Source organism: Phascolarctos cinereus, unplaced genomic scaffold (genome assembly GCF_003287225.1).
Source record: "Phascolarctos cinereus isolate Bilbo 61053 unplaced genomic scaffold, phaCin_HiC Scaffold_2;HRSCAF=192, whole genome shotgun sequence".
Taxonomy (NCBI): domain Eukaryota; kingdom Metazoa; phylum Chordata; class Mammalia; order Diprotodontia; family Phascolarctidae; genus Phascolarctos; species Phascolarctos cinereus.
This window is the reverse complement of record NW_027555625.1, coordinates 172,133,803-172,156,700: the sequence shown is the minus strand read 5'-3', so window position 1 is coordinate 172,156,700 and position 22,898 is coordinate 172,133,803. Positions and strand designations below refer to the sequence as shown.

Here is a 22,898-nt window from a genome sequence, read left to right as displayed (position 1 = left end):
ATAAATTGAAGATAATAGCACCCATCTCCCAGAAATGTAAGATTCAAATAAGATATCATTTGTAAAGTGCTTAAGTGCCTAGAACATAGTAGATAGACTATGAGCCATAATGTTAGTTATTAATATTATCTACGTGGAAATAACTGAACCCATGAGAACAAGGAAAAAGAGTGTAATGAGAGAAGATAAGGGGTCCCAGGATATTTGCCTTGATTCACACCTGCATTTATAAGGCAAAAGAAGGATTAACTAGTGCAGGAATGATCAGATGGGCAGAAGGAGAACCAGGATCTCAAGTAGTGTCAAAGAAGCTAAAGGAGGAAAAAGTATAGAGGAGGAGGGCTGGGCAGTATTTCTGAATGATGCTCAAAGGTTAAGGATGATGAAGATTAGTGTCAAAGAAGCTAAAGGAGGGAAAAGTATACAGGAGGAGGGCTGGGCAATGTTTCTGAATGATGCTTAAAGGTTAAGGATGATGAAGATTGAGAAAAAAAGTCTTTAGATTTAGCAATTAAAAGGTCATTCATGAGTTTTGAAAGACCAGTTTCAGTAGAGTCATGGGGTCACGAGCTATAATGCAAATGTTAAAGAGTGTAAGGAATAAATTAGTGGTGATACGGTATATTCTTAGTAGGCATTTAGCAGTGAAAAGGAAGAGGGGTAAAGGATGACAGCTCCAGGGATGGGCAAGGTCAAAGGATTTTTTTTTTCTTTTAATGGACAGGATAAATTTGAGCCTATTTATAGGCAATGGGGGAGGAGCCAGTGGATGAGGGGAGGATTAAGATCAGAAGGATAGAGAAAATTCGAAATGAGGCAATCTCCTAAAGGATATTAGAGTAGATGAGATCAAGAGTACAAGTGAGGGTGTCAGCCTTGGCAGAAAGATCCTCCTCCTCTTCTGACACTGGAGCACAAGGAGAAGATGAGTGAAGCTAGACATATTCTGAAGTGTGGAGAATTGGATGGAGATCCAAAAAGGATATTTTCAATCTTTTCGGGAAAGACAGAGGTGAGATTTTCTGTTGAGAGGTGGGAGAGGTAGGAGAAGAGTTAGGGGCTTGAGGAGATAGGAAAACTAAGACATAAAGGAGAACGAGAAGGTTAAAGGAAAGATATAGGCAGAGTGATATTAGGTATAAGAAATCATAGTGGGAATGGGGGAAAGGAAGGAGATGAAAGAAGAATCACAGAAGGCTTCATGGAAGAGTTGGCACATGAGCTAGGCTTTGAAGGAAGGGAGAGATTTCAATCAATGGACATTAAGCATGAAGAATATCTATTCCAGGTTTAGAGAATAGTGTGAGATGCAGAAATAAGAGAGCATAGGGATGGAAAGTATTCCAGTTTGGCTGGAATACAGTTTGGAGTAGAAGCAGAATAGTTTGACATAAAACTGGAAAGGTAGTTTGCAACTAGACTCTGGAGGGCCTTCAAAGCTAGGCTAAGGAGTTTAAATTTTATTCAGCCAGCAGCAGGGGAGCACTGAAAGATTTTGGATAGTCATAATTATCAAAGAAACAACATCAAGTGTAGATATTCTTAGACTCATATACCAAGTTTTATCTGAACAGTTAAGCATATGGTTTAGATAGCACTGGAATAAGGAAGACCTGGGTTTAAGTCCTGCCTTGGAACATACAAATCATGTGACCATGAGCAAGTAATTTAATCTTTTTGGGTGCCAGGCAAGAATATAAATTACAAAAGTTCCTAATCAGCATCAGTGGAGGGAATTTTTACACTGCCAGTTTCTGACACGAATATAATCACAGGTCTAGAAAAAAAAAGAGATTAATATACATTTTTCCTTCTAGTTGCCAAAATTTCAGAAGTCAGTGTCATTCCAATTAGTAGGTTTTGTTCTCTGTTCTCACAAAAACAAGAATATGCAAACAAAACACAAAATTTGCTCATCAAGTTATGCTTATTATTATGATAAGAATAATGCAAAATCATCTAGAATGGAATAGCTTTTAAAATTTTGGAAGCTATAGAGAAAATGTTCTCCACTACAGTTAAATCTTCAATTAGGAGAAAATATATAAGGATATTCTTTGTTCATAGTATTTTTTTTCTTCTTAAAGATATACCCAGTATAGAAGTGAACAGATTGCTTGATGGTGAAAGGCTCAATTACATTTAAGAAACCAAACAGAAAAGTCTTCATAATGGTACAAATGGGCACCACATCATTCTAAAGACATGGTATACATTGGCTTACCAGACTGATCTGTTCCATCTCTTGGTTTAGGTGGACAAAAGCAGTCTGCAAGTAAAACCAGTATCTGCGGGAAAAAAATAGAAAAGATGTGATTCAAGGTATAAAAGAGATGGTATTTAATATCCAAATTACTCAAATTATATATTGCTCCCAAAACAGAGGTATTTATTTCTAAATAAATGATCAACAGTGAGCAATGGTAAAAGAATATTTAAATATTTTAACAGCCCCTTGGCTTCCCAGTCTCCAATTTCTTCCTTCTCCAATAAATACATCCTATGCATGACTGCTCCAGTAATCTTTCTAAGCCACTGCTCAGATCATAAATTCTCCTGCTTAAATCTATTCAGTGGCTCCCTCCTCATCTATAAAATAAAGTATGATTTCCTTATCCTAACATGAAAGGCTCTCTATAACCTACCTCTTCAGGCATATTTCACACGCAACATCTTCACTTGTTCTGTGTCCTAGCCAAATTGCTCCCATCCCCCTTTCTTGTCCTGACCTCTTTTTCATGTGTGCGTTTGTTCAAATAATGAATTTTTAGAAGACTCCTCCACATCTTTAACTGCTGAACTTCTCTTTCTTCAAGGCACAATTCAACTGCAATCTCTCTTCCTGGAAAACTTTCCTAATCCCCTTTACTGTAAAATGACTATCCCTCCTCAAACTTCTTACAGCATTTGGTTTGGATCTTTCCTTTGCATTTAGCACATTTGACCTTTATAATTAGGTGAATACATGTCTAATTTCCATATGGCTCCCTACTGCCCGCCAGAAAAAGTCTAAACTTCTTCATCTCATAGTCAAGGACCTCTATTTGATACCACTCTACTTAGCTGATGGAGCTGGTGGTGCAATATATACAGTACTGAGCCTGGAGTCAGGAAGACCTGAGTTCAAATCTAGCCTCAGACATTTATTAGCTGTGTGACCCTGGGCAAGTTTCTAAATCTTTCTGCTTCCGTTTCCTTACCGTAAAATTGGAATAATAATAGCACCTGCCCTCCAGGGTTTGGTGTGAGGATCAAATGAATTAATATTTATAAAATGCTTCACTAAACTTAAAGAGCTAAAACAATGGTAGCTACCATTATCGCTGCTGTTGTTGTTACGTTTTTATCCCTAATACTTCATCTCTCCACATATTCTATATACCATTCAAACTGGAATGCTTGCTATCTCTTATCTTGCCCCCTTTACTCACTTTCCTGCATCTGTTTCCTCTATGTTTGTAATCCTCTATGTTTGTAATGATCTCTCCATCCCTCAGTCTGTTACTTATCTTTTAGAGCCCAATTCAAAGGCCCCTTCCCCTGAGAAGTATTCTTGAACTCCCTAAGTGCAATGATTTGAGAATTTCAAAATTCTCCAAATTCATAACCATCAGAATTACCAAAGAAACTTGTTTCAGAAATTTTATAATTAAGAATTAAAATACAATTCAAATGGGGAAAGATAGTTAATGCTGCAAACTGAATAGCCTTAATAAATTATCTCTTCTCTCTATGATAATAACATTGCAAATGTTACATTTACATTACATTTAAGAAACCAAACAGAATAGTCTTCATAATGGTACAAATGGGCACCACATCATTCCAAAGACATGGTATACATTAGCAGTCTGCAAGTAAAACCAGTATTTGCGGGAAAATTTTTGTAATTCTTGGTTCTACTTTTTTAAAAACTATATCTTCTGTTACTTACGGTTCTGTGTACTCTTTTGTCATTTCATCATAACCACAATTCCCCCTCAAAGAGTAAAATCATTTCTTTTTAATCCGTTATTCACAAGAAACTAGATAGCAGCCTTAGGGCAGGAGCCCAAAGCTAGGAATATGATACTAAAAGTGGGTCTTGGCAAATCCCTTAACTTTCTGTGGGGCTTTATCTGTAGAACAGGGGGAGATGATCCTGGATTCTTGAAGGCTATGTCAATGGAACATGAGCAGTGGAAGACTGTACCATACTAGATTAGTTTCAAATAAAGTCCCAGTCAGTGATCATTTCTTCTTTCCAAAAGCAAGCCTTTTGAAGTATCTCAAAGCATATCACAACACAATAAATTCTTTGCACACAGCAAATTGTGAAACAAAACAAAAATACAAACTGCTCCTCATACTGCTCTCTTATCTGCCTCCATGTTTGCAGTGACGTTAACAGAACAGTAGTAAAGGAGGCAGAAGGTCTTAAGAATCACACAACTTTTACCACATGTAAGCATTAATTATTCTAAATTCTAAATGTTAGGTATTTGCCCAACATTCAAAGAGCTGACATTCTTCAGGAAAAACTTAACTACATCAGTCAACATTCTTCCTATAATTGAAACAAGACTCAATGAACAAAGATTTATCAAGTCTCTATTAAGTGTCCAACTCCATGTGAGGTTCTGGAAATACAAATAAAAGTGTAAGATCATAATCTGTAGAGTTAGTTTTATCATGGTGGGGTATTTGATCATCTTGCATTGCAATGTTCATGATAAGTATTTAGAAGAAACCATCACAAAGATCATTATAGCCTAGTATCATTTATTTCAGAGAACAAGCAGAGACAGAAATTCTAAAAAGGACTATCCAATCAACATACATTTTTGTACTCAGTGACTTTAGCACAAAGGATGTGAAAAACGTGGAAGGATGGTGAAAAACGTATTGGAAAATATGGTTAAAGAAAGAGAAACAAGAAGTCAAAGGCTTATACATTATTCAAAAGCATCCAGTCATTTATCCTAAATATAAGTAGGCTGAACGTGGTGGGCACTGAATAATGCCACAGAAAACAAAATTGATAATATTAAGAATAGGAAATGGCTGGTTACTGATCTGGAAGTATTTTCTGAATCAGCTCTGTGTAATCACACCATTGACAGAGAAGAGATCAAAATCAATAACAAAGAATAAAAATGAGGCTAAAGAATGCAATCTATGCACTTTCAAAATGACCTGTTCATATGACATGTGGACAACAATAAATGTGAAATAGAAAAAAAGTCACAGATATCATCATTTTCTATGGAAGAATTATGGAATGCAAATTGATTGCTACAATGAGAAAAAATGATTAAGAAATTACCGCAACCAGCAGACTCTTGAATTCCTGGCCAAATGGACAACATGATAGTACAGGGCAGCAAAAGTTACGAATGTAAATTCTTTTGTATAATGGTAGAAGACTTAAAGTTTTAACTTTCTAAAACAGTGAGAAGTAGTGGAAGGACAAAGAAGTTTACAGAAAGCTTGGAGAGACTCGACTAGCCAAATGATCTTGAGTGCATTTATGGGTAAAACTGGGAGAACAAAACAAAAAACAAAACAAAACAGCAGATGAAAAATTGAGAAGATCTATAAAGATTTCTAAGAGTGATAGGCTAGTCTAAGCATATACAGAACAAGTCTGTGCCAGTAGACAAAATCTTTAGGACAATTAAGGACTGATTTTCAAGATCTCTGGAAGACAGGATACTAAAATGCTTGGGAAAAATATAAATATTATTACAGAAAAAGAGGTGAATGAGATTCAGATCAACAAGTATAATTCATATACCCACTCTACTACCTCTAGTAAAACTTTATAAGAATAACCCAGATATACAGATAGCATCTCTGGAGAAGGTAAGAGAAGGGGACAAGCAGGCTAAATGATGGCCCACAAGAAACTATATTTTTATGCTCACCCAGCTGATTAAGAAGTCAAGAAAATAAATGTTTCCATGGTGCTTATTGTTTGATGATTACAAGGTTTAAAAAATCTGATTCAATATAGCAAAGTGTTACCTTAAAGCAAGAATTTTGAATCTGGAGTCTTATGAACTTCTTTTTAAAAATATTTTAAGAATCTTATTTTAATATTATTAGTTTCCTTTATAATCTTATACATTTTATTTTATGAATTTAAAAAATTATTCTGAGGAACTCATAGTCTTTAACATACTGCCAAAGGGGCCCATGAAACACAAAAGGTTACTAATACTCCGGAATATTTGTAGAGAATTTGGACTCCTCACTAGCACTAAGGCTAATGAGCAAAAGAGTATCTCATATGCCTATGTTCAAATCATACAAGATTCATTTAAAGGCATAACAACAGAAATAACTTTGCTTCATGACTCTTTAATTATTAACACCAAGCAGGCATTAAACAGGAGACATATGTTCTCTAAAGGTATTTGCCACTGAAATGAAGTTATGTCTAGCACAGAATCCAAATGGGAAAGGGGTTCCCTAAAGATGATAAAAATACCCTGAATGTTCCCATTTGAGGATGATATTGTCCTGATTTCCTCAAGCCCTAGAATGCTGCAGAAGCTTTTGAAAAGAATCAATCCATAGTCACTCAAATGAATCTCACCTAACTTTTTACATAAGTGCACACACACACACACACTCTCTCTCTCTCTCTCTCTCTCTCTCTCTCTCTCTCTCTCTCTCTCTCTCTCTCTCTCCAAGTAGAAGAAGAATACCTGTTGTGCAGATGATGGTATCTGGTAAGAAAGACAACGTAGAAAGCTAATTCATCAAGACTGAACCCATGGGCAGCTAGGTGGCACAGTGGATAGAGCACTGGCCCTGGATTCAGGAGTTCAAATCCAGCCTCAGACACATAACACTTACTAGCTGTGTGACCCTGGGCAAGTCACTTAACCTCATTGCCTAGCCAAAAAACAAAACAAAACAAAACAAACAAACAAACAAAACAAAAAAAGACTGAACCCATGAAAGCACAGTATGGAAAACAGTAAACTTAGCCCAGATTTGAATTTGAAAAGAAAAGGCTAGATTGCACCTGGGAAACCACAGTGTTTTTAAGGATCTTGTGCTTCACACTAAAGTAAAGTGCCCTCTTTAAACATAAAGGTGTTTTATGATGAAAAGTAATACAAAACCGGGGCAGCTAGGTGGTGGATACAGCACCATCCCTGGAGTGAGGAGGACCTGAGTTCAAATCTGTTCTCAGACACTTATTAGCTGTGTGACCCTGGGCAAGTCACTTAACTTCAATTGCCTACACACACACACACACACACACACACACACACACACACACACACACACACACACACACAGAGAAAGTAATACAAAACTCAGTATCTGAAGAATTAAAGTTGTAGATTACCTAATTACTTAAAAGGCAAAAGACAGGTGGATAGTGTTTGTGAGTAGGGTGGAACATACTACCAATGAAGTATTGTGCAGGAGAAGCAGCGTAAAGGTTATCATCTGAGGGAAAGATCATGTGAATTAGGATAGCTGATGGAGACCCCACATATTCCACTGGTACCACACAATAATGTCAAGAGAGATGGAAAAATACAACCCACCACTTTGACTGAACCCCACTTGGTGGATTTATGGGAGGATATAAGTAAGAGTTACAAAGATTAATGATAATGCTAATAGCAAGCATTTATAAAGCACTTTAAAGTTATTTACAAAGTGCTTTACCAATATTCTTATTTTATTCTCACAACCACCCTGGGATATTGATGCTATGCTTATCCCCATTTTATAGATGGGAAACTGAGGCAGAAAGGGGTAAATTGACTTGCCCAGGATCACAAAGCTAATAAGCATCTGAAGCTGAATTTGAACTTAAGTCCTCCTGACCCTCGGTCCACTATGCATCCTAGATGCTTCTCTTGGAGGGAGTACCCACATCACTGAGATCAAAGATCCACTGAAATGTCAAAATAAAATGAAGTAATCTTCAGCACAAAACTTTTAAAGTAAGACGTCATTTAATAAGTATATTGGTGATTACAAAAATTATCGATTTAATAGAATTTCCCCCTTAACCTGAAAATAAACCAGCATAAAAGTGAAACTATGCTAGCAGGAGAGATAAGGTTTTTCTCTTCTTTGTTTCAGAAATGGAAGAATCAGGATTACTGGTATTTCTGACAAAGATTATAGTCTTTTAAGATGGCGAGGAGTCCAAATTCTCTACAAATATCCCAGTAAAGCACTACAAACAAAACAACAACAATAACAACAACAAAAACAAAAACCAAAGAGAAAGAGCTATCAGCTCCCTTATGCAGTCCAAGACTGCACCAGATGACTGCCACAGACCTCAGTAAGAAGCAGGAAGCAATCAGCCAAACTAACACCCAGGAAGCTCTACCTGGGCCATAGTGGGAGAGAGGGTCAGACTATCAAAGAATCAAATTCCCACAGGAAAGAGATACAACCACAAATAACTCATCTAGCAAAAGTATAATCCCATGGTTGGGGGAGAGGGTTGGGTAAAAGGACCTTTAGCATTATTGAGACTTTCAAGCACTTTTGATTTAAAAAAGATCCAAAGATGAATAGAAGCTTTGAAATACAAACATGAGAGTCAAGGTAAAAAAAAAAGAAAGATAAATGCACTGAAGCATTTAGAAGTGGGTATACAATGATGAAATGTATGCATTCTAACAGGAAAGCAGAATTGAACAATATATTTTTCACAAGAAACACATTTAAAGGATAAAGATACACACTAAATTAAAATAAAAGGCCAGAGCAAAATATATTTGCTCTGGGTGAACTCAAAAAAAGCAAAAGTAGCAGTCATGATCTCAAAGGCAACAATTAAAAAATAGACACGGTTAAAGGAGATAAACTGGGAAACTACATTATGTTTAAAGGCACAGTAGATAATGAATCAATACCAACACTTAACATATATCAGTCTCCTGCGACTAAGTATTGCATCAAACGGAGGGGTGTGAAATGAGTCACGTGGGCCAGGCGGGTCAGTGAAACACTGAGCCAATTTATTATCTGAGGGAACCGATTATATAGTGAAAGCTAACAATCATCCCAAGGTGTCCTCCCCATTCTTACCTAACTCTAGCCCTTATGCGCATCCTTAATTGTTTACACCTGCTTACAGTCAAGGTCTAAGGGTCAGAGTATTCTAACCTTTAGGCACGAGAAGCTGGTGAGCCAAAGGATCTGAATAATTAAGCCCTTATGGGTAGGAAAAGGAAAAAAGTCAAGCTCTAACCTAAATACCTTAACGCATATTTAGACTTTCCAGTTCTGGCCCTCAACATATATCCACGGAATGGCACAGAATCTAAAAACTTAGAGAAAAAGCTAATCAAATTACAGGGAGAAATAGTGAAATTGTAACAGTGGAAAAACCTCAAAATAGCTCTTTTAGACTGAGACAAATCTAACAAAAAGATAAACAAGAAAGAAGTTAATGACCTGAATGGAAGTTTAGCTAAATAACTTGTTCTAGTCTCTGGGGGGACCTAGATGAATGGAAACAGAAGGGAGTATATTTGTTTCTCCGTGAACAATCATAAACACAATATTCACCATTCACTTTTGTGTTTGATTGTTCATCATGTAGAAAAATAGAAAAAATAATGTTTATCGACTCAGCAAAAACAAAATTTTATTCGATAAGAGGATGCTGAAGAAGAGACTAAAATTAATTGTTGGTTACCATGTTTCATTCTCGAAGAGTACCAAAATGACATCACTATATTGGGGTCAAGGTACATTATGTCTGACTGTGTCTGATCAGACCAATATGAGCTTGGAAGACTTACCCAAAGGTCAGGCACAAATAGTCCATGTGAACATTTGGAGCAGAAGTGTCTCTAAATTTGAGCACCTCATGTTTCTTTTGAGCTACTATAATTCTGATTTGCTCATAGAGCTCAGTGTCTTTTTTGATAAGGACATGCCTTGCTGGGTGGTACTGTGCCAATATCTCTCATATCGCATAAGTGATTCCAAAGTTCTTCAGAGAGACATTGAGAGTGCCCTTGTATTGCTTCTTCTGGCCTTCACGTGAGAGCTTGCCTTCTGTGAGTTCCCTATAAAAATAGTCTTTTAGACAAACATCCGTTTGGCATTCAAATAACATTGCCAGAATCATACTCTGTAATAGAGTTTGAATGTTTGGCAGTTCAGCTTAAGAAAGGACTTTAGTGTTTGGTACCTTATCTTGCCAGGTGATCTTCAGAATCTTCCTAAGAATTCAAATAAAAGTGATTCAGTGTCCTGGCATGGCACTGGTATATAGTCCAGATTTCACAGGCATATAACAATGAGGTTAGCACCACAATTCTATAGACCTTCAGTCTGGTAGGCAACCTAATACCTCTTATCTGCCACACTTTCTTTTGGAGCCTCCCAAATGCTGAGCTAGCTCTGGCAATGTATGTGTCAATATCATCATCTACGTGTATATCCCTAGAAAGTATACTACCAAAGTAAGTGAACTTATCCATGCTTTCAGAATTTCTCCATTTACTGTAACCAATGGTTCCATGTATAAATGGTGCTGTGCTGGCTAGCGAGAACCTCTGTTTCCTTGGTGTTAATTGTGAGGCCAAAATTTGCACAGAATTTGCAGAGAATCAAGCCATACTCTGTTACATCTCAGCATCAGTGGCTGCATTGAGTGCATAAGCATCTGTGGACAAAAAATTACACACCAACTCTCCCCTCCACTTCAGTGTTGGCTTGTAGCCTCTTCAAGTTACATAATTTACCATTAGCAATAAACTGTTCACAGGTGGAGAAGCACTAATCTGCTGACATCAAATCGTCTGATAGTTGTCTTGCCTTGAAGCCATCACATTTGCTGAATGCAATGTTTAGCTTGGAGAGGATAAGTCTATTGTCAGTCCAGCAGTCTGTGCCACACATGGCTTTCATTACTCTCATATCCTGTCTATCTCTTTTCCTTACAATGACATACTCTATTAAAGGCCAACGTTTGTTGTGAGGGTGCATCCACAAAGTTTTATCACATTTAGGCAAATGGAAAATGTTATTGATGATGAGAAGGTCAGGAGATGCACAAGTCTTCATTAGTAAGTGACCACTGCTGTTGCTGTTTCCAACTCCATTCCTCTCAAGGGCTCCTTGTCATGTCTTGTAGTTGGGGCCCACTCTTGCATTAAAGTCACACAGAATAACAAGCCTGTCCTCTTTCAGCACACTGATGATGAGGGTCTCCAGGTCTTCATAAAATTTTTCTTTGACTTCATCAGGGTTTGACATAGTAGGAACATATGCACCAAAGATAGTGGTATGGAGCTTTCCTGAAAGTGGCAATCATATTGCCATTTTTGTCTGTCATTTGTTCCTATTGGTAGGCATACAAGCTTGTTGACTAGATTGGTTTTTGATTGAAAAACCTGAGCCAGCTTCACAGCAGTCCCCATCATTGTGGCCACTCCAGAAAAATGTGTATCCAGCTCTGACTTTGGTAAGCTAGCCTTCATTTCCCAGCCTTGTCTTACTCAAGGCTACTATCTGGATGTGATACCTTCTGAGTTCTCTCACAACAAAAAACTCTTTGTCTTTCAAGTCTACTTGATTTCATGTGGCCCATTAGTATGCATATATTTCATGTACTGGTAGTGAATAGAATCACCTCTGCATAAGTTCTAGTACATTTTTTTGTGTGTGTGTTTCGACCACAGGATGGGATCCCTGCCTGCCACAGTAAGTAGGCCAGGGTTGGATAAAGCAGACAATTTTTATATTACCTTTTCTAGCCCCTTCTTCATGCCAGGAGGTAAGCAGTGTGGTCCTTAAAAAAGGCTGCTCAGACACCCAGGGGGCTACCAAATTCCACTGCTCCTTTGGTCCACTGAGAAGATGATCCTATAGACTGGGCCACCTATGTGCAGGGTTGTGACTACTGCTTCCAGAGTACTTGCATGTGGTGCTTTGTCACTTGACTTTCACCACAGGATTTTGAGGGAGTAAAAATGATAAAATTGTACTGGTAATATTTTTGACTTCCACATAATTTGGATCAAAGTGAGATGGAGTTGTGTGAAGTTATCAGCCTCACACTCTCTTCCACAGACATCAGAGTCTAGGGGCAAGACAAAAGTCAAGATGACTGGTGATGGCTTGGGATGCAGTGGATAACCTTGGCATCTTTGATGCTTAGAACCAAGTTCTAAGTGTTCTACAGTGGTTGCTTCAGGTACCTTCATGGGCATTGAAACAAAATGTCCTTATCAACCCACTGCAGCAGGGGAAGCCTTCACATGCTTAGGGTAGACACCCTCCTAGCTCATGATGGGTTTGAGGCCTCTTGGTTACCCTCAATCTGGGTTAGCCCAACTGCTGAGAATACTTACCATGGTGTGGCTACATGCTACAGCTTCTTGAAACCACAGGTGACAGTTGGGTGAATCAGGTGGACAACAAAGGTGGAAAGCAGCCCTGAAAAGGGTTCAACATAGCTCACACCAGATGAGCTAGTCTTCCCTGAATATACCCTACACCCAAAAGACTAACTATATGATGCTGGGAAAGTGAATATAAACTGCCAGATTAGCAAAAAAGGAAATAGAGTATCAAAATAGACTATTTCAGGAAAAGAAATTTAATAAGCCATAAATAAGCTTCCAAAGAAAAAAAGCACCAAGACCAGACAGATTTACAAGAGAATTCTATCAGATATTTAAAGATCAAGTAATTCCAATATTAAGTAAATCATCTGGAATAATAGGCAAAGAAGGGATACTACCAAGCTCCTTTTATGAAAACAAATGTGATACTGATATCTAAACCAGGAAGAATAAAAATAGAAAAATAAAATTAAAGACCAATTTCATTAAGGAATATGTATGCAAAAATCCTAAATAAAATACTAGTTAAAAGATTACAATAATAAACAACAAAGACTATACACTTGTGACCACGTGGGATTATGCAGGGATGGTTTAACACAAGGAAAACTATTAACATAATTGATTATATCAATAATAAAAGTAACAAAAATCACATGATTATTCAATATGGAAAAAAACCTTCTGACAAAATACAACACTCATTCCTATTAAAAACACTTGACAGCATAGGTATAAATGGATTTTGCCTTAAAATGATAAGAAGCATCTACCTAAAACCATCAACAAGCATTATTTGTAATGGGGATAAGCTAGAAGCCTTCCAAATAAAATCAAGAGTAAAACAAGGATACTCATCATCACCAGTATTATTCAATATTATATTAGAAATGCTATCAATAGCAACAAGAGAAGAAAAAAAATGAAGGAATCAGAATGGGCAATGAAATAAACTATCTCTTTTTGTAGATGATATGATGATATATTTGGAAAATCCTAGGGATTCAACTAAAAAGTTAGTTGAAGCAATTAATAATTTTAGCAAAGTACCAGGATATAAAATAAGCCAAATAAATCATCAGCACTTTTATATACCACTGACAAAAACCTGCAAGAAGAGATAGTAAGAGATACCATATTTAAAATCATTTTAGACTGTACAAAATACCTGGGAGCATACCTGCCAAGACAAACCCAGTAACTACATGAACATAATTATAAAACATTTTTATACAAATAAAATTAGATTTAAACAACTGGAAAAATAGTAATTGGTCATGGATGGGCATAGCCCACATAATATAAATGACAATTGTACCTAAACTAATCTGCTGGTGAGATTTATAAGAATACGAGTCATTTCCCAATTGATAAATGGTCAAAGGATATGAACAGGCAGTTTTCTAATGAAGAAATTGAAACTATATATAGTCATATAAAAATGCTGTAACCATTATTGATTAGGAAATGTAAATTAAAACAGTTTTGAGATATCATCTCATGCCTATCAGATTGGCGAAAATGATAGAAAGGGAAAATGACAAATGTTGGATGGGCTGTGGAAAAATTAGGACATTAATACACTGTTGGTGGAACTGTGAATTGATCCAACCATTCTAGAGGGCAATCTGAAATTACACCCAAAGAGTTATTAAACTGCCTATATCCTTTGACAGCAATACCACCATTAATTATTTGCCAAGGTGATCATGGAAAAAGGAAAAGAACCTATATGTTCTAAAATATTTATAGCAGCTCTCTTTGTGGTGGCAAAGAACTAGAAATTGAGGAGAGGTCCATCAGCTCGGGAGTGGTTAAACAAGATGTGGTATACGATTTTGAAGGAACACTATTGTGCTGTAAGAAATGATGTTTTTAGAAAAACATGGAAAGACTTGCATGAAATTGTGAAAAGTGAAATTAGCAGAAGCAAGACAACTTATGTAGAGTAATAGCAATATCTGAAGAAGTATTGTGAACAACCACATTATTCTGAGTACTATAAAGGACCAATAAAGATGCTATCTACCTCCAGCAAAGAACTAATAAATAGAAGCACACGTAGTATGTTTTTACATATATTTATAAATCTGGTCAAATGGTGGCCTTTGCTAGTGGGGAGGGAGAGAGGAAGATAGGCAGGAACTTAAATGTAGGGGAAAAAGTTAAAAAGAAAAGAAAAGAAAACCAGAGAAGAGATTAACAAAATTGAAAGCAATAAAGTCCATTGAATTAATACATAAATCTAAAGGGAGTGGGGGTCCATCAATTGTCATTCTTGTTTTGCAGGGAAGGAAAAGGTAGTGGTGGGGAATTAATGATACAAGGAAGTGAGATTATTGTAGGATCACACATCATATCTGGAAGGAATTCTAGAGGTCATCTAGTCCAACTTCAGTGTTTTAGAGATGAGAAAATTAGAGGGCAGAGATCTTGAGAGACTTATCTCAAAATACAGATATAGTAAGTAGCAGAGCAGGGATTTGAACTGAGGTCTTTTGACTCCAAATTCAAGATTTTTTTCATTGTATCAGACAGCCTCTTTATTACAAATCACAACAGGATGAAGCATGGTATAGAAGATAGAGGACCAGTCTTGTAGCCAGGAAGTCCCACCTCTGATACATGCTGGCTATGTGATACTAGCTAGGTAAGTTGCTTAATCTCTTATTCATTTAGGCAATTTTCTAAGTCTATAAATGAAGAGAAGGTGTTGACTTGCATTGGCAGACTGCCATTCTCATCAGGGAATGCCAATGAAATTATAAGTCAAGTTCCTGGTCCTCATCCCCATAAAATTTTATAATTAGAGAGGATCTATCCTAGAATCTACATTTTAAAAATCTTAGTTTCTTTCAAAGCTTAGCTTAATCATAACCTTCTAATGAGTCCTTTCCTGTTCCCCTCAACTTCGAATTTACCCTCCTTTCCATTTACCTTCTATGTATTCTGTATATATCTTGCATTTATTTATATGTATATAGGTTGTTACCTTTATAGAATATAAACTCTTTGAGGTCAAGGAATGTTTCATTTTTTTTTATCCCTAGTGTAGTGCTTAGCACACAGCATGGCATAATGAAAGCTTGCTGTCTGAATGAATACAAGTCATGTTATACAATCTCCTCATTTTATGGAAAAGTTAAGCTCACAGAAGTTAGAGGAATTGTCCAGGGTCACACAAAGGTAGTTAGTGCTTGAGCCAATACTGGAACTCAAATTGTCTTAGCTCTTTCCCCTAAACCATGCTCCCTCTGTAGATAAATATATAGATATAGATATCCATACCTATATATTTATACACACACACACACACACACACACACACACACACACACACACCTCCCCATATAAGGATCTGTTCTTTCATAAGCTCTGTATTGAATGTCAATGTTCTCTATCATTGAAATGCATGTTATTTCTTCCAATTACATGACAATTTCAGAATTCTTCTCACAGTATTCTAAAAGAGGAAAAACATGAAAAGATACTTGTCTTTTCAAAACAGAGAGTATTCCCAAGAAATCAGTTAGTCACAGAAAACAGAATGTCCCAATAGCAACTGACAAACAGTTAACTGGAAAGTTTAAATATGTTAGCACAGTATTTTTTCTGATGAAAATATTTTCATTTTGACTATATAAATCTTTTTAAGAGTTGTGATACTGTCACTCTACTCTCCCAAAAATCTGCAATGATTCTCTATTATGTGCCAAATAAAGTTCAAATTCCTTACTTGGGTATCTAAGAGCCTCTACAGTATGATTCCAACTTACATTTCCTATATTCCCTCTGTATACCTTATGCTCATTATACTCTGAATTTTCCTACAACTACGCCTTTACTCATGGTATTCCCTTTGGAAGGGTGGTATGCCCTTCTCCCAATTTCCATCTTTTAAAAGGCTCAGATAAAAAAGCCTCTTCTTCCATAAATGTTTTTGTGATTTCCATTCCATCATTGCTCTAGCCCTCATCTCAAAATTGAAAGTAACTTCTTTGTCCTCTGACCTTTATAAAAAATCAGTGACTTCCTTTGAGGTTCAAATCAGGTGCCAGCTTCTCTAGGAAGCTTTCATTGATAACTCCCCCCCGCCACTTAGCATGCCTTCCCTCAGTTTACCTTATAGTATACTCATGTGTATCTTCCACAGTACCTAACCCTTGTGCCTTGCATTGAAAAGCTATATAAGGAAACGTGGTATAAAAGAAAGGGATTCATTTTTCTAATCTATTCATAATTTGGTTTTCAGTATTCCTACGTTTCCAGTAATATTAGCCAATAATCAAGCAATTATTGGGTATCAACTACGCAGTAAGCATTACAGAATGATAAAAACAAAGAGAAGAAAGGAAGGGGATTTTATTTAGGAACCTAAGTTGATTTTTTCATGCTATTAATTTTAGATATTAAAGTATTAAATGGTTATGATCTGTATCTAATCTGCCAAGCACAAGTACACATTTCAGAAATATTTTCTTGGATTGAGAAGGATTAGCAAATGTTTTTGAAGTATGTTTTTTCCTCTTTGGAAACCAATGTTCCTATGATTATCTAGGGACATCTGAACACACTGGTATGTCAGTTCCATTTAGTTCTAACAGATGGCAGTGTCACAGATGTTTGACTCTGATGTCATTAAGTGGTTTTAAATGAGGGCAGAAAGTATACACAGAAGAATAAAATTAGCAAAGGTAAAATAACAATTAAAATGAATATCTAAAGTATTGATGAACAAAACTGTATAAAATTCATATGTAGTTATTTTTCTCCATCTTTTCATGGTTAAGATTTACTCCCCAAAGGATGAGAACAAAAATATTAAAATGTTATTAATCTTGTGACTCACTAGACAGATTTATATCACATCTGGCAAAATACAATCTGATGTTAGATGCTGTCTAACTATGCAAAGTGAAGGGAAGGATTGAGATATTTGCCAGACTATGACAAGCAAAATAAATCTCAAACCTTTTACCCTTTATTTGGCTATCTCAAATTAAAAATCTTTTGACTTTAATATAACCTAAATTAATTTACAGATTTAGTGCCATATTAATCAAATTACTAAAAAGATACCTTTTTAGAACCAGATGAAATAATAATATTAATTTGGAAGAACAAAAGATATGGAATCTTTTTTTTTGGGGGGGGGCTAGGCAATGGGGTTAAGTGACTTGCCCAGGGTCACACAGCTAGTGTTATGTCTGAGGCCAGATTCGAACTCAGGTCCTCCTGAATCCAGGGCCAGTGCTCTATCCACTGTGCCACCTAGCTTCCCCCAAAAGATATGAAATCTTAAAGGACATAATGAGGTAAAAAATATGAATGACTACAGCATAGGATTACTAGATCTCAAACTGCTATAAAGCAGTGATCATCAAAACCATTTGTTACTGATTAAAAAACAGAAAGTATAACAGTGAAATATGATAGAAGCAAGAAACAGGAGCCCTGAAAACAGAAATAAGTTGTCTAGTGCTAATAAAACCAATGAGATAAATTACTGGGAAGACACCCTTTCTGACAAGAACTATTAGGAAGCTTAGGAAGTTGTGTGGCAGAAATAAGGTTAAAACCAACATCTTATACTATGGATTATAATAAGTACAAAATAGACCCATGACCTGTAAAAGGTTGTGCCATAAGACAAAAATTTTTAAAACAGACAAAACAAGGATCATAACCGTGACTTAATGAAACATGTAACAGAAAAGAACAGAAAAGATAAAACAGACAATTTTGACTTTGCAAAATTAAATTCTAAAGTTTTTGCATGAATAAAAAATCAATTAAGACAGAACTAAAAGAGAAATTTTAGAAAGAGAAAATTTTGCATTAAATAGGCAAAACATACAAGGAATTGACACAGTTTTATAACGCTGAGAGTAATACTTTAATTGATAAGTGGTAAAAGGACATAAACAATTTTCAAAAGACGAACTGCAAATTACAAATGATTGCATGAAAACACATTCCAAATCATAAAGATTAAGAGAAATGAAAATCAAAAGAACTTTAAGTTTTTACTTCACATTGTGAAAATTAGAAAAGACAAAAGATGGGAACAGCAATTGCTAGAGAGGCTGTGGCAAGATAGACCTGTGAAGTGATTTAACTCTCCTGGATTTCAGTTTGGAATTATGCAAGTAAAGTGACTCAACTGCTCATCCATATCATGCCTCCTAGATTCTTCAAGTGGTATTGCATTCTAAAATAAATATGATTGAAACTACACATATTTGCAGGATTTAGAATTGGAAGGGCATACACATAAACATATTTGATATTCTCTTATGAATTACTTTATCTGAGATTTAAAATTGTTTTGTTTTTGTCTTTATAACCCTAGTACCTAGCATAGAAGTTTGCATATTTTTAATTCCAATTTGTGATTTAAATCAAGGGGGAAACTTCTAATCAATTAATCAATAAACATTTATTAAGAGCCTGTTATGTGCCAGACATTCTGATAAATGGTAGAGATTTTTAAAAAAGAATTAAAAGACTTACAATCTAATGAGGGAGATAACACGTAAACAAATATATACCAAGCAAGGTATATACAGGTTAAATAGGAAATAGTTAACAGAGGGAAGGCACTGGAATTAAAAAGGGTTCCTCTAGAAGGTAGAATTTTAGCTGAAACTTAAAGGAAGCCAGGGAGGTCAGGAGACAGAGCAGAGGAGGCAATGTTCCAGGTATGGTGACAGGGTGGAGGGTGAAGGGGAGCAAAATGCCTAGAGTCTAGAGATGGATTGTCTTGTTTGTGAAAGAGCCAGGAGGCCTGTGTTACAGGATCAAAAAGTATGTGTTGGAGAGTAAGGTGCAAGAAGACTGCAAAGGCAAGAAGGAACTAAGTTATGAAGGGCTTTGAATACCAGACGATTTTGTATGTGCTCTTAGAGGCAATAGGAAGATACTGATTGAACCTGCACTATAGGAAAATCATTTTAGTAGCTCAATGGAAAACAGATTGGAGTGGGAAGGCTTGAGGCAGGCCAACCTGCCAATTAGCTACTGCAACAGTCAAGACATGAGGTGTTAATGGCTTCTACCAAGGTGGTGACAGTGTCAGAGGAGAGAAGGTGTATCTGAGAAATGTTGCAATGGTGAAATTGGCAGGCCTTGGCAACAGATTAGACATTAGTGTTGAGGCATAGGGAGGAATCCAAAATAACTCCTAGATTGTGAGCCTGAGGAACTAGGAAGATGGTGTTACCTTCTAAAGTAACAGAGAAGGAAGGAGAGAGAGGGTTTGGGGGAAAGATAATGAGTTCCATTTGGAATTATCAAGTTTAAGATGCCTACTGGACATCCAGTTGGAGATGTATGAAAGTCAGTCGTAGATGTAAGACTGGAGGTCAATACAGAGATTGGGACAGGAAAGGTAGATTTGAGAATCAACAGCAGAGAGATGGTCATCAAATCCTAAGGGGCTGATGAAATCACTAAGTGAAATAGTGTAGAAGGAGAAGAAGGAAAGAGGGTCTAGGACAGAACCTGAGGGACACCTAGAGGGCATGATCTGGAGGAAGATCCAGCAAAGGACACTGAGGAGGGTCAGATAGGTAGGAGAAAAACCAGGAGAGAGCAGTGTCTTGAAACTTAAAGGAAGCCAGGGAGCCCAGGTTAGTTACTTAATTTCTGAATGAGTAAATCAATTAGAATAAAGTATGCCTGAAGATACTATTTGCGTGACATCAGACAAATCATTTTATTTCTCTGGGCCTCAGTTTTTTCATCTGACTAAAGATGGTGTTATGCCGATTCTTGAGGCCCCTCCTGTGCCATAATTTTATGAAACCAGAGGATTTCAGGTCCCTCTATGATAATAATGCCTGAAGCTAATAAAAATGTCATTATGGAATAACTGACAAGTTAGAAATGAAAATGCTGCAATGCATTTTTGCAAACCTTAAAAAGCTGTATACATGGTATATATTGTTATCATCAAACAGGAGCAGAGAAGTCAGCTGCTATGAGTTACCTAGCCATGAGAATCCTCAGGATGGGAATAGTGAGAGTTCAAAGGGCAAAAATAGTAGCTAATGAAATACGGAAGTGGAAGACCATGTGGCTGGCTAGGTATCTTGGCAAGTGAAGCCTCAAGCACTTAGTATAGCGCCTGGCATATAGTAGCAAATGCTTGTTTCCCATTCCTTCCTATTTGCAAATTTAGGTGATTTTCTCCGTCCCTTCTACTCCATTCTTCATAATGTAGCCATAACATTTTATTAAGTGGTCCCTAGTGCCTACTGAGTAAAATAAAAAATAAAATCTTTGGCCTTCAAGGTCCTAGATATTTGGCACTGTTTTACCTTCTAGCCTTATCACTTATTATATCCCTTCACAATCTTTATGTTGCAGAGAAACAGAACAACTATTTCCCCCCCACCCCATCCCCCATCATGCCTTATGTTCTTTTTCTTAGCTTTATTTATTCTGTTCCCTACACCTGAAATACTTTACTTTCCTCTTTGGTAAATTTCAAGAGGAAATTGCCCATCTTATCTAAATTATTTATCTCCCATAATGTTCAACACAATGTCCTCCATATAGTAAGAGCTTAGTAAACCTTTATTGTTTCTTTGAAATTATTTTTGATTACTGATTAAGCAAGAGGATCACATTTTTTTTTCCTTTAAAACTTTCTCTAAAGCATATAATCACTTTTACCTCTGGATAACAAACAAGTTGTCTCTCTTCTTTTTTAAGGCAGTTAGGTGGTGCAGCGGCAAGAACTTACAATCAGAGGAGCTCTGAGGTCTAATCTAGACTCAGATATTTACTACCTGTACAAGCCTGGACAAGCTGCTTAACCTCTGTCTCCCTCAGTTTCCTTATCTGTAAACTAGGGTATCTACTTCCCAAGGCTGTTGTAAGGATAAAATGAAATATTTATGAAGCACTTTGCAAACCTTAAAGCACTATATAAATGATTGTGATGATGCTGAGGAAGAGAATGGCCACATCTAAAGAATGTCCTTTTACTACAGGTTTATTTAAAAAAAAAACAACAAACATCTATTAAGTATTTACTATTGTCAGGAATGGTGGTAACTGCTGGAGATACAAAGACAAAAGCAAATGAGTTTGCATTCTAATAGTGAAACAATTCGTGCAGATAGGATTACATAGAAAATACCTGGGGGAAGGCTTACCTAAATTTAAAAAAATGAGTTCTCAGAAAAGGTCAACTTTAGTCAGTCAACAAACATTCATTAAATTCCTTCAAAAACAAAGGTCATGATGAGAAGATAATTTTCACTACTTCATCAAGTAAACATTACCATTTACCTATACTTAACAATAATGTCCTGATCTTCAGGATACTTGGGTTATACTAATTCCCCAAGTTAATAAGCACAGAAACACTATTCCAGCAAATTCAGTCATGGTCTTGCAATAATGGAGCAAATTCCTATGATAACCTACCAAAAATAAATAAAACAAAAAAGGAGAAGCAGAGTATATTTTATTTCTTTTAAGTATACTAGCTAATTTCCTTTAGGACTTAACACTGGGTACATGCTAATTAGCAACTAAAAAATAACCCAGCATCTACCACAGAGCTAACAAAGTAGTTTCTTATAGGCAAACAGAAAAAAAAATCCAAGTGTGAAAATAAAAATAACTAACTTTCAAAGATGAATAATAGGATGCCTTAAAAGGGTATGTTTATCTTAAACTATCCTAGTTCCCTTGAATTATATATGTTGGTTTCGATTGCACTCTGGGCCCCCAGATTTGTTTTAACGGTACACTTTAAAGGTTTTTGTTTGAAACACAAACACATAAAAAAGTAGCTGGACAGTCTAAATGCTCAACAACATCAAAAAGTGTCAAATGTAAAAACAGAATTATTTAATGTCAAGGAGAGGAGGAGTCAGGGTACAAGCATTCAAACGCTTATATAGCACAAACATGGACTAGACTACATGCTTTCTTGGGTCCCTTCTAACTCTGAAAATTCTGTGATAGTGAGAAACATTTTTGTTTTTTCTCCATAATTAAGTCATCAGGTATTTTCAGTATATGTAATCAGAACCAGCAATTAGCATACAACTTTATTGCAATTAGTGAAATTCCACAGAATTTAACAGGAGTTTAAGGCACAACAGACAACTTGCAATTGTCTAAGTAAGGAGAGGGAGTGTTTTAATGACTCACTATTCTGGAGATGAAATTAGCTAATGCACCTGTAATTGACTAATAGGATTTGTTCTACTGCGTTCATAAGCAATTATTATAGCATATTTGCTATTTAATTCTCTCCTTCAAACATATACAGATGGAAAAATTTCACATAGAGTTGGAATATTGTCCTTCACATATAAAGAGGATACTAGTGACCAGTCACTGACCGGGCATCTGCTGTCAACTGTTGCTGCTTGTCAATAGTCAGTGAACACTTATTAAGTGCCTATTATGTGCCAAGCATAGTTCTAAGTATGGACACACAAACAGATAAAGAAAGATAGTCCCTGTTCTCAAGAAGCTTGCAATCTAATGCGGGGGAAGTCAACATACAGAGGGCTCTGAAAAGGGGCAGGGGTATAG

General features: G+C 36.3%; 1 protein-coding gene across 1 annotated transcript in view; it reads right to left on the bottom strand.

The window, feature by feature from the left end:
* The window catches only part of TMX4 (thioredoxin related transmembrane protein 4), a 95,387-nt gene that overhangs the window by 5,668 nt on the left and 66,821 nt on the right, over nucleotides 1-22,898 (bottom strand). Inside the window, exon 7 of the mRNA XM_020985649.2 lies at nucleotides 2,225-2,288. Within this exon, the coding sequence (XP_020841308.1) occupies nucleotides 2,225-2,288 (64 nt within the window). The remainder of the gene's footprint in view (nucleotides 1-2,224; nucleotides 2,289-22,898) is intronic.